At 37.3% G+C, this 12,888-nt stretch overlaps 1 protein-coding gene across 1 annotated transcript in view; it reads right to left on the bottom strand.

Moving 5' to 3' along the window:
- The window catches only part of MTM1 (myotubularin 1), a 120,827-nt gene that overhangs the window by 7,291 nt on the left and 100,648 nt on the right, over positions 1-12,888 (bottom strand). The window contains exons 9-12 of the mRNA XM_044682508.1: positions 8,487-8,675; positions 4,328-4,513; positions 2,063-2,269; positions 483-575 (exon numbers count right to left, since the gene is read on the bottom strand). Coding sequence (XP_044538443.1) covers positions 483-575; positions 2,063-2,269; positions 4,328-4,513; positions 8,487-8,675 — 675 coding nt within the window. The remainder of the gene's footprint in view (positions 1-482; positions 576-2,062; positions 2,270-4,327; positions 4,514-8,486; positions 8,676-12,888) is intronic.

The following is a 12,888-nucleotide window of genomic DNA, read 5'->3' as shown; positions in this document are numbered from 1 at the left end:
ACAGCTCAAGTCCTACCCTCCCTAGGTCAAGAAACTTTCCATAGTTTTTCTAGTTCAAACTGACTTTTCTCTTCTCTGAGCTTCTATAACATTTATAGTGTATCCCACATAATCTTGCACTTCATGATACATTTTCTTGCGTAAAGGAGCCTTCTTGTATAAATGGCCCTCTGACATCACATTAGCTCTTTGATTTTGTGCTTTTCTAATATGCTTATCATGTAACATTGTATATTATTATATCTATCAATATTGATATCTTATCCTCCTACTGACTCGAAGTTCATTAAGCATGGGACCTTGCCTTAGCTAAATCGTTTGTTTCCTTCACTGTCTCTGTAATGTGACAAAATTGCCATTATGAAGGGGCTACCAAGTGGCGTGTGAACACACTCCACAATGTCACAGAATATAAATGTTTATTTATATTTGAGTAATATACATAAAATGAAACACATTCTCCAAAGTGAAACATTCCTTACCTGTTTAGACATTTGCCATACGCAATCCATAAATTGAAGAAAAATGGGAGAGCGGTCAGTGTCGGCATAATTTTTCTCCCCATGACCTATTCTCTGAAAGATACGAGGAGAGGTATTTGATTCTAACTTAAAGACAGTACAGTTTACACAAGCTGTTATGAGGCAATACATTAATCTGTCTTCCACAGTTTAAGCAGTATATAACTTCTTTTCAGAGGTACTACATATAGACACACAAGGACTTTTAACACTTCAAGGATTTTTTATTTCATTGTTAGAGCTATTCCTTTTTCTGATGTGGATAACAAACCCCTCTATCACTTAGAAGACAATAATTTAGAATTGCTGTGGTCAAAAACATGATTCCCCTGCTACTGCCCTGGTAAGGAACCTTTCCAGATGTCAGGAGTAAGTCTTTAGACAATAGCCATACAGGTTGCCCCAGTGCCCATCTGTCCTGTCTTGTCTCTTTGACAGAACTCATGTTCCACAGGCTTTTAGCCTCTGAGATCCTAGGAACACTTCCTACACCATGATGAAGGTTTGGAGAAGGATGACAGTGGCAGTTTACAAAATAAATATATAACACAGAAAAAGCCAAGTGGCACAGGCTTTTGAACAGCTAGGAATTAATGTGCATATTCCTCTGTATAATGAATTAAAATGTGGAATCTTGGTAATATCAGTATACCTACTTTGGAAATGAGAAGGATTTCCAGCCAGTATTTTTACCTGAACCTAGGTGACCTAATTCAGGTCAGGAACACTTGGGGATAGAAAGGCATATGTTTCTTAACAGAAATGTCTTATGAATGTAGAAAACTGAAAAGAGCCCAGGAGGTTTTCACAGTTAGCAAGGTACCAATCCTTAGGTGGTAGAACTTTGAACCAGAAAGTCAAAATGGTCAGTGAAAAGAGCACTCAATAAAGAATCACAAGATCAGAATTCAAATCCTCCCTCTGGCCTCAGTTTCATCATTGACAAAATAAGGGAGCTGGACCAGGTGGTCTTTAAAGTCCCTTCCAGAATAAGATATATACAAATATAGATATGTACATGATCTTATGATCATGGCCAAGGAATGAACCTCTACCCTCAAAAACAAAAAACGAACATATCACCACTTTCTCTCCAATTAATTTTTGCTCTCCTATGGGATTTGGATGAAGCATCAAAGTCTATATAAGATGATTACAAACAATACATTGAGCTTTAATAATAACAGGCACTTGATAAATGTTGGGTGAATTGAACTGACTACAAAAGTAAAGTTTTACAATTTGCAAACTACAGAAAGCAGCTGTTTTTGTTTAATGTGATTTTAGAAAATTTTTAATCCTGAAAAAAACTTTTTTATTGTTTGTAATTAAGAACTCAACTGTAATAGTTGTGTTTAAATGGAAAATATAGTTTTGAAAACACTTTTTAGTAACCTAAGGAGTTATACATTTTCAAAAGCTATAAAATTATAACATTCCATAGGTAAAAGAAATTCGCGTTTTAGATGGTTAGTTTTTCCATCACAGATGCCCATAATATTAAACTCTAATACAATAGATTTTGCTTTTTAAAAAATTACCGATGCAAATTTGTGTCCAAAGCTTATCCACTCTTTTTGTATTAATACTTCAAAGCCTGTAATGGTTCGGTAGTAGCTGTCTAACATTAACATGGCTAGAGATGTGAGCTGTGCTGTTCTATCCCATCCATCACTGCAATGCACCAACACTGAGCTTCTCCCAGAGGCCACTTTATCTGCAACTTGAATAGCTCCTGTCAAGACAAACTGTTAAACAAAAAAACACTTTTAAAAATGCTGATAATTAAGATGATGAAAAATATTGCCATGATTAAAATTTGTTTTAAATATCAGCAAAACCTCTGTTTTAAAAAGACTATTTCTGGAACAGAGAAATTTCTAAACATGGAAGATTTGGACATTTAGAATCAGCTGGCTTTCTCCAACATAAACTCATTCAAGAAATGGAAAAATTCCTAATGAATTTGCTTACATGGATGTATTTATTAACATGAATAAGATTAGAAGAAACAATAGTGTAAAAAAGATGGAGAAGTGAGTCTAGAGAACTTGGTCCAAAAGAGGCACCCAAGCCCACTCGCTTGGGAATACATGTACTTGGAACAGAAGGACATAGAGAAAGAAAGCCAGATCTACAGGCATTTTTCTAGAGGGAGAACATTACTGTCATCAGCACAGAGTGGGACTGCATGTTATTCTTTCTTTCATCTCAATCGTGTGTGAAAAAGGAAAGAGCACTTAATAAGTGGCTGAGAGAAAGAGTGAAATTTGCAGAGTACATCTCTGCTCAAGAAGAGACAATTTAAAAAGCAGATCTGCAACAACTAAGAAGGGAGGACTGCAAAAGAAAGACCAAATGACAGGCGAAAAGGATGACCAAGAAAATACCAGCAAATGCCTATCTCATCTCTCTAAAGCCTCTATCAATAGTCTATACATACATTTGAGGAGAATATGAGGAAGAAATGGGCAGGTCTTTCACAGATGATTTTCTACCGTAAGCCACATATTTGCAGGGCAGCCACACAAGTGACTGAAGAGTGTTGAGAATATAAGATCCCACTGGGCTTATTGTTCATTGATCCTAAAATAAAATGCAGCCCTAAAGGTTCTTCTTACAAAGGGAGTTACCAGTGGCATGGAAGACATGTAGCCCAGAGATCGAACAGAAGGATTCCCTTCCAATGGAGTTCTCTATGTGCTATATACAGATGATGAGCCCCCAAACCAGAATACAATAAAAGTTATGCCTCAGTGAAACCCACAGTGATTATAAAGGGAAGCTCTAACTATCTGCAATGCAACAAAGTGGCTAAAAAACATACATTGCCCAAGCAAGAGCATCCAGTTGGATAAGCAGCCCACTGAGTTATTATTAGCCCATCAAGCTTTGGGAATTATTACTACAAGTGGCCATATTATAATTGTATGGAAAGGAAATCTCAAAATTCTAATGGTCATGTCACAAGCCCTTGGATTATTCTTTGACTATAGTGCCATTGATTACTGTACCATAGTACAATACAGAACTCCAAAAATCAAATTGCTATTAATAAGGTTTCATTGACTTATCTTCTTAAAACCTTATGTCTTAATTCTCTCCTCCCTTTCCTTCTGTCAGTCACTAAATCTCATTAGTTCCTTCCTTCTTTGAAATTTCTCCCCTTCCTATGCAAAGATCACGATCTCAGGCCAGGGAGAGTATTTTTAAGAAACAATGTAAGCAGGGCAGCTAGGTAGTTCAGTGGATTGAGAGCCAGGCCTGGAGTCAGTAAAACCTGACCTCAAAATTCAAATCTGACCTCAGGTACTTCTTCCTAGTTATATGACCCTGGGAAAGTCACTTAACCCACGCTGCCTAGCCCTTATTGTCTTCTGCTTTGGCACCAATACACAGTGTTGATTCTAAGATGGAAGATAAGGGTTTAAAAAAAAAAGAAAAAGAAATAATATAAGCCTGATACATTAGGGAATGTATTAGAAGCTTCCTGGTATCCTAAAAGCATGATGAATCTCATTAGAATGGGGGTAGGGGAGAAGAGTCTCATTTAAAGAAACATTTGAATCCAGATCCAAGGAGGCTTGTTCCTTTATTCAGGCAACATGTCCTACTTCTAGAAAGGATTGATCAGGCAGCCAGATTCCAGGATTAACAAGTACTGCCAATTCAGTAACATACTAGGCTGTCTTCAATAAATGAACAGCAATAATAAATTCAAACAAACATTACTCCAAATATCCACATTTCACAAATTAGTTGGCAATGTAAATAAAAAAGCCCATTAATTTTAAAAGTGGAGTTACCTTGACATGTTCTAGCCAATGAGTTGATTCCAAGCTTGATAACCAATGAGATTCTTCTACATTAGGATAAACTATATCCTTCAGTTTTCTTAAGGATTCTCTCATGACATGAATATTGTGAATATCCAGGAAGAAAATTTCTGCATTATGATAGACATCATCGCTTTCATATCCTCCTCCTGTTGCCTAACAAACAAAAAAAATGCAATATTTTCAAAGTGCACTATAACAACAAACTCTTAAAGCTAAATTAAAGCTTGTGGGTCAGAGTTTAAAAGGCCCACATTCTACACAAATTTCCAGATATAAAATTAGGGGAAAGAAAGTGAGTTAATTGTGGAAAGGGAATATAATATGCTCAGCCATACTAAGGGAGAAATAAATATGTTTGCCTTTATATTCCAAATGATTTTTTAATAACATAGCTAAAGTCATCTTTTGGTTGGCATTAAATATTTGAGAGGAGGAAAGGTGGTAATTACTAGGGCTGTTAATTTTTAAAATCTGCTCCATCTAGCATTTGATCATCCTGGTACTATGATAAAGAACACTAATTTTTGTGTGGAAACCCTAATGTATATCTGTTTAAAGAGAGCTATGGTTTGTGTTTTGGCACATCCTAAGGAAGAGACTTGAAAACCTTGAAAGAATACAATCATCTACACCAAAAGCTAATAAAGAACATAAGTCCATGATAACTTCAAGTTGCCCGTTAAAAAGAGTGAGCAAGAAGGAATTAGCAAGGCTGACTGCCAAGAAAGCATCTGATTGGAAAAGGACAGTCACATAACAGATGTCACATGAAGGTTCCCTTTCCTGTCTATTTCTAACCCTGGGAGGAAAATGATTGCAGCAGCCATAAGGAGGGAGGAGGGGAAAGAGGAAAAGAGGAAGGAGGAGGGAGAAAGATTGTAAGCCAGTCATTGAACACCCAGAACCTTGATTGGGTGATAAATTCAGATTGAATTAATCTCAAAGGAGATGTTGCTGAATGATGGTGGTAGAAGGAATGTGTGGAAGTGAAAATGAGCAAAGGATATTTTGACTCCCTACCCAAACCAGTAAGTCAGAGATATGAGGGGACCAGGGATGGTCACCATTTTCCTCAACAGAAGGAAGCCAGGTCTCAGTAAGTGCCAGAAGATGGAGGGAATGAGAAAGAGAAAGGTTTCAGATGAAAACAAGTTTGTTAATTATGAAGATGGCATTCTAGACAGCACAGGGGAAGGAAGTTCTGGAATGGGACATTTGAGAGGGGTAGGGATAAGGGAGATGAGAGTGAGGGAAGTGGTGATGAAGTTGTGGGCAGGTGGTGGTGTTGACAGTCAACAGTCAGTTAATAAATATTAAGCATCTACAAGGGGCTAAGCACCAGGGATATAAAGACAAAAACAAAGACAGTCCTTTTATATATATACACACACAAATAAATAAACATATAAACAAACAAATAAATGAATAAATAAATGTATACATATACATATATATAATATATACTAAAAAATATGGTAAGTTCCCCCAAGGAGTTTACCATATAATGGAGAAAGGCAAGACACAAAAGGAGCTGAAAACTAGGAGGCAGATGGGGAGTTGGGGCATTGCAGAAAGACTTTATCGTCTTTCAAACTGCATGCCAGGAAACCCAGGGCATCCCTTCCAAAAAGGGAGTGGCTGACTACTTCCTGTGACCCCACTCAAGCCCCTCCCATGCTCATCCTCTTCCCTAGACCTCAACATCCTTTGGACTGCTGTGACTTGGTCCCCTGCTGTTCATATTGATATCAAGGCCAGGAGCATTTCCTCCCATCTCTTTCGTAGGATCTCAGAAAGCACTGGGAGAGGAGAGGAGCCTTTCCCATTCTGTGTTCTGTCCTAGGCAGATGTTAGGGGGCAAGGAGAATGACCTTTGATTCAATTTCCTTCTTCCCCATATTCTTTATTTCTAAGTTTCTGGTGATTTTTTTTTGGTTTGTTTTTAGATAAAAACCTTGGGAAAATATGAAAAAAATTCTAATAAAAGAAAATGACAAAAAAAAATCCTCCCTCTGACTTCAGATACTGCACTCTTCCTACTATATCTCAATAAACACAATTACTAGCCGCTCTACTACTACAGCAACAAAACAAACATTTACTGAGTATGACTACTAGTTTACTGAGAATAGATGTAGACTGAATTGAATTTGAATGGAGATATCATTGAAATGTTCTACAAATTCAAAGACAGTTTCTAAAGTACATAGCTACCTATTGATTTGAAACAATATTTTAGATACCTATAAAATAAAAGATTTCTATGGAAATAAAGTCAAATTGTATATATATATGCTACTGTGTTACAAATCCTGATAGAAAGGAACAGAAGGTAGGTATAATGAAACTGTGGATAGTCCAAAAAGAATTTCTTACTTGGCTTGGAAAGGCATTCAGAGCTTCTTTTCCAGCTATAAAGAACTAAATTTTTAACTGAATTTTATTTGTATGAATATGAAAATTATTTTAATTACTGATGACACAAACAGAAGCATGCTGAGGGGAGCTTAGCTGGGCTCAAACACCTAACTGTATATGCAATACAAATATGATTAATGAGTAATAATGATATAGTGAGAAATCATAATAGTTGGCACTTGAAGGTTTTCAGAGTCCTTTACATACATGATCTCATTACAAACTTTGAATCATAGACTTAGAGGTGGAAGTGACTCTGGAAGTCATCTAGTTTGACTCCTTCATTTTACAGATGAAGGAACTGAGTCCCAGTAAGGTTAAAGAACTTGTCCAAGGCCACACAGGTAAGTGGCAGAATCAGAGGCCACGCCCAGGTACTTCTTCCTCCAAATCCAGTGCTCTGGATTTCACTACATTTTAGCAACTCTGGCAAGGCAGTTCCTGTAAGCATTATCCTCTGACATACAGATACATATATAGAGGAACGCTTCATTTATCCCTTGGCAACATGTCCAGCAGTCCCATCTATCCAGAAGACAGCCAAGAGCCAGTCTCTGAGAACCCAAAATAGATACTGCAAAGTCTGTGCCCTTACAGCTCACTGACTGTCATTTCAGAGGTAAGTCAAACAAACATACCCTGTGTCTTTCCCTATTCTATAGCAGTTTAGGCCCAGTATATTATGAGAAGGAATATGAGGGGTCTGATGGATGCAGGCACAGGGACAGCAGTAAGAAAGGATAGAAGACAATTGATAGATATCAGGGGGAAGGAGAATCCCCTCAGAGACAAAACTATTAAGGGTAGACATAAGAAATTAAAAAAAAAACCCACCATCACCATACAACCTGGAGCTATATAAGGGACAAAAAGCTTTTAACATTTCAGTAGGTCCTGAGGGTGTCCAATGCAATCAATCAATAATGGATATTTGTCATCAGTCATCAAGAAAATGTTCGATTATTTTTAGGAGCCTCCATATAAGGAAGCAGAAAAGTGTTACCCTTTTATAAGGTCTGTGTCAAAAATAATTAAAATACAAAAGACTCTGGTACTTAAAAGGATAAGCTTCTATCATTTAGAAAATCCCTTTATATGAAGTACATCTTTAAACAGGCCAGAAAATTGCAATATTATTACATATGCACACAAGATTGGGATTTTATAATAATCTAATTATTTAGACAGCTTTCAATAATTCTCTATATCTGTCAGCAGTCAGTAGTGTGTCCAAATGTCCTGAAGGACATTCCAGTAGTTAAATGTGCTGACTGTCATTTAAATGGCTAGACTAAGATAATATATTGCACAAAACTACTGTTACCAAAATGTATTTTGTGGCCAAAACTTTCTCCCTAAATGAATCAAAGTGTTCTTATTTCATTTTCAGTGTTGACTTCTACTAGTTGACCTATACCTCTCTCCACCTCTTCATTCCCCAACCCCCACTTTCTCTACTGTAAAAGGAGAAGGCAGGACTAAATGATCCTAGCCTCCTTGGGGCTTCAATTTCCTCATCTATAAAAGAAAATTGGCCTCTGGTTCCTTCTAGCTCTAGATTTAGGATTCTATGGTTACTATGGCTTCTTCCAGTTCTGACCAACTATGAGCTCTATTAATTTCAAATTCAAAACCAACATACTCCTATAAAATAGTTCCTTTTTAAGAAAAATCAATTCCAGTAACTTTGTTAACTATCTATGCTTACCTTGTTGGCTACTGCATTTACACTGGGTCTTGCATCAAATATTGCAAGTTTGGAAATCTGTCCATTAGCTTCTCTGATAATATCAAGATATTTTTCATCATCTTTATTCCTTTTGCCACCCATGCCAACAAGAGGTTGACTGCAGCGCATAATGACATTCTTATTTTCTGGATGAATCCAGGACAGCACCTAGGTAAAGTTCAGAAATCTTCAGCTACTGAGAAGCACAACAATAAACTGTTTAGTGCTGTGAAAGAAAGCATATCAATCAGTGGAAAATGATAACTCTTCATATGCATTTTGATGGGCCTTCCCTCCCTCCATAATACTGAACACTTCTTGAAGATACCACACAGCATGATAAGGCTGCATTACATTTAATAAAAATAGATCTCATCACATAAAAAGATATTTTAAAAAATTGTACCTTTGAAGCTGCCATATAGGTAAAGACTTAATAAACAGTAAGTATTTTTTAACTGTCTATATAAACTCTGGAAGTTGCTTGTGGCTAACAACCATCTAGAATATTGCTAAAGGCCCAAAAGGAAGTTGGGGTGTGGGATGAGGGGAGAAGAACAGCATTGAAAAGATCTCAGAACACATAATGACTTTCTGGTTTTCAGCACTAACATGCAGGCTCTTTCCTTCTGGGGGAAAATTCTCAGTCTTTCATCCTGAGCTTATTTATTCTCATTTTAGACATAACACTAATAAATAGAATAACTGGGTTTTCCAGTTGCTATCAGATTAGAAGCAAGAAACTGGAGGATAGAAGAGAAATAAGGGAAAGTCCTAGAAGCAGGCTGCTGACAGCAGCAAGAAGGAACAGCTGACTGAGAGGGAAGGGACAGAAAAATTATAAAAAAGCAGGGAAACAAAATTTAAAAGCATGCACAGCAGTTTGGGGTAACAGTATAAGGGCAAAAAGTCCAATACATATTAATATCTCCCAAGGGCATGCACTACACTGTATTAAATTAATACAATATTTCATGTTCATAACAACGAGGACAAAGAAGTAGAATACGTTTTGGAGATACTTGCACCAAAATAGTAAAAAAAAAATCAGCATTTACAAAGAGAAAATCATTTATGTGGAAGAGCTCATTTCCTCACGATGCCAAGTAAATGAAGTGCTACTGTATACTATATTTGTGATTTGGGTTTGTCATACCATAATTCTAATTTCCCTCTCTTCAAAGCTTATTTCTTTCCTAGGATGCAGTTAAAAATCAGATATTAAATGATGCCTAGTATTAATTTTGTAAAGACTCATAAATAATATAATACCTTTATACATGTTGTCAAGAAATTTGAGTTTAAACAAAATCAAAGTTTAAGCTCAAAAGTCATCTTCAGAAATAGTATTTATTCACACTCTGAAGCACATCCAACAAAGGCCAGCCCCCAAAAAGGAACACATGCAGGTCTTTCGCCTGGGCTATGTCAGCAAACTGAAGTTTATAATGATGGCCATTCAATAAGAAAGGTAAATAGCACAGCCTATGTAAGACTGAAGTCAGGGAGCCTCTTCTGAATGCTAGATGGTAAAGTCTCACTAAGAAGAAAACCTGCAGAGGAAGGCCTCACAGACAGTGATAAGCTTCAGTCATAAAATATTTCAGGGAACAAATGCAAATCAATAACTTTAAAGCACAATCCATGCTGTCTTTCATATACAAAGCTGTATATGTAAATGGCCATCAAGAGGTGATGATGGATGTACTGTTTTTCTACTAAGAGCAATGGCAACAGTATAAAGGCTTTGAAAAGGTTGAGAACAACAAAACTAATCAGATCATGAGGACTAAATCTGACAACCTGGCCCTATAAGCCAGTGTTGTGACCCACGAGCCAAAGGCCACAGATCTCTTCAAATAGAGTATATATTAAGTACAGTACATATTAGTATTTATTATCCTCTTATCCTCTCAGTTGAGAAGCTCACCTCATACTTTAATCAATGAATAAATATTTACTGTACACCAAGTACCATGCTGAATGCTAGATATATATAGACCAAAACCAAACAGTCTCTGTCCTCCTGGAACTTACATTCCAGCAGAAAAGACAGCACATAAGCAAAAAGGTATATAAAGATACACAGAGACAAGATATACGGTCATCTTAGAGGGGCAGGTCATTCACCTCAAGTTCCCTCATCTCTCAGTCCCTTGGAATCATCTCCTACAAGCTTCACTCCAGGCTTTGACCCTTGGGCACCAAGAAAAGGGAGGAGAGATGCAGAAGGGAACAAAAAAGGGCAATTCATTACTAATAACTTAGGCAACTAGTGACTAACCATGTGCAAACTATTAACTATCTAGCAGCTGGCCTCAGACACTGGTTGGTAACTGCACTTTGTGTGTGCGTTTTTAAATTGCCTCCTATGTGCCAGAGACTGTACTCAGCACTGGGGAGAAATAGAAGAAAAAAGTCCACTAGTTCAAGTTTCACCTCCACATCCTCTCCAGTCATTCTGCCACCCTCTCGAGCCCTCTAGCCATCTGCCTGGAGGTGGGTTTATGTTCCCTTACCAGCAGTTTGCTTCCACAGTCATTCCCTCTCTCTGCCTTATCTTCAATCTCTTTTCTCCTGGATCCTTACTTCACACATATAAACATGGCTAATTCTTCTTTATAAGTAAAAAACCCTCCCAAGATCTTAGCTATGTCATCATATGTGTGTGTGTCTGTATTTATGTGAATCTGTATGTTTATACATCTTCCTTTCTCAAACTCCTAGAAAACGCTGGCTACATTCATTGCCTCCATTACCTCTCCTTTGAACTTTTCTAAACTTCCTCTAAACCTTCTTCAATGTGGCTTCTAATCTGCTCACTGGACTGAAACTATTCTCTGCAAAGTTATTAATGATTATTCAGTTGTTAAAAACCAATGGCCTTTGCTTAATCCTCATCCTTCTGCAGCTTTTGACACTGCTGCCCACTGACTCTTCCCAGATATACAGTCCTTCTTGGGTTTTTATGACACTCTTGGATCTCCTCCTACCTAACATTTCTACCACTTTTTCTCAGTGTCCATTCCTGGATCTTCATGCATGTCATACCCACTAACTGTGGATATGCATCCAAGGCTCTGTCCTGGGCCTTCTTTTCTTTCCACACTCTCTCACTTGTTGACCTCATCAGCTGATGTGGCTTCAATGATCACTTCCATACAGATGACTCCCACAGCTATGTATCTAGCCTAGTTTCTCACCCAAACTCCAGTCAGGCAATGCCAGCTGTCTATAGGATGTTTCAAACAATGTATCACAGGCAACTCAAATTCAATTTGTCCAGAAAAGAACTTTTAATCTTTCTTCTCCAAACCAATCTAACACTCAAACTTCCCCATTTCGGCCAAGGGTATCACCTTCTGGTCATCTGTTTTGGTTGAAAATTCAGGGCAGTCCTTGACTCCTTACTTTTTATTCCAAAATGTTTACACGCAAAAAAATCATATCATCTCATATGTACATCTCAACATATCAATAAACCTTTTAAGATAAAAAAATTGTTCCCCAGGGATCAACCTAACTGGCCACTGTCAATATCTGAAATGTCATGGAAACAGGGAGAGGTACTACAAGAATGGAGGAGGGCAAATGCTAATCTAATTTTCAAAAAAAATAAAGACGTAAAGGTTGCAAACTATGGACCAGGGAGCTGACTTTGGTTCCTAGGAAAATTCTATAGATGGCTGTTAATATTTAGAAAAAGAAGTGATGATTACAAAAAGCCAGCATGGCTAGAAGGGATGTGGGAAAATAGGAACACTAATACATCATTGGTGGAACTATGAACACCAATCATTCTGGAGAACAATTTCGTACAATGTCCAAAGGGAGGTAAAACTGCACATACTTTTTGACCCACCAATATGGTTACCAGGTCCAAAGAAAAAAGAGAAGGACAAGTGTTAAAAAAATTTATAGCACCTCTTTTTGTGGTGGCAAAGAATTGGAAAGTGAGGAGATGCTCATCTATTGGGAAATGGCTGAATAAGTTGTAGTATATGAGAAAATGATGGAATACTAGTGTATAGTAAGAAATGAAGGGGATAGTGCCAGAAAAACCTGGGAAGACTTATATGAACTGATGTTAAGTGAAGTGAGAAGAACCAGGAGTAATAGCAATGTTGTAATGATGATCAACTATGAAAGACTTGGCTAGCCTGATCAATCAATGATCCACATTTCCAAGGATCCATGATGAAAAATGCTATCCAGCTTCAGAAAGAGAACTGATGGCCTCTGAATGTAAACTGAAACATATTTTCTTTCTTTTCTTGCCTTTTCTTTGTTGCAACATGGCTACTGTGGGAGTATACATACATACATACACACACACACACACACACACACACACACACACACACACACACACACCCCCTTA

Source organism: Gracilinanus agilis, chromosome X (genome assembly GCF_016433145.1).
Source record: "Gracilinanus agilis isolate LMUSP501 chromosome X, AgileGrace, whole genome shotgun sequence".
Taxonomy (NCBI): domain Eukaryota; kingdom Metazoa; phylum Chordata; class Mammalia; order Didelphimorphia; family Didelphidae; genus Gracilinanus; species Gracilinanus agilis.
This window is presented reverse-complemented; position numbering and strand designations above follow the sequence as displayed.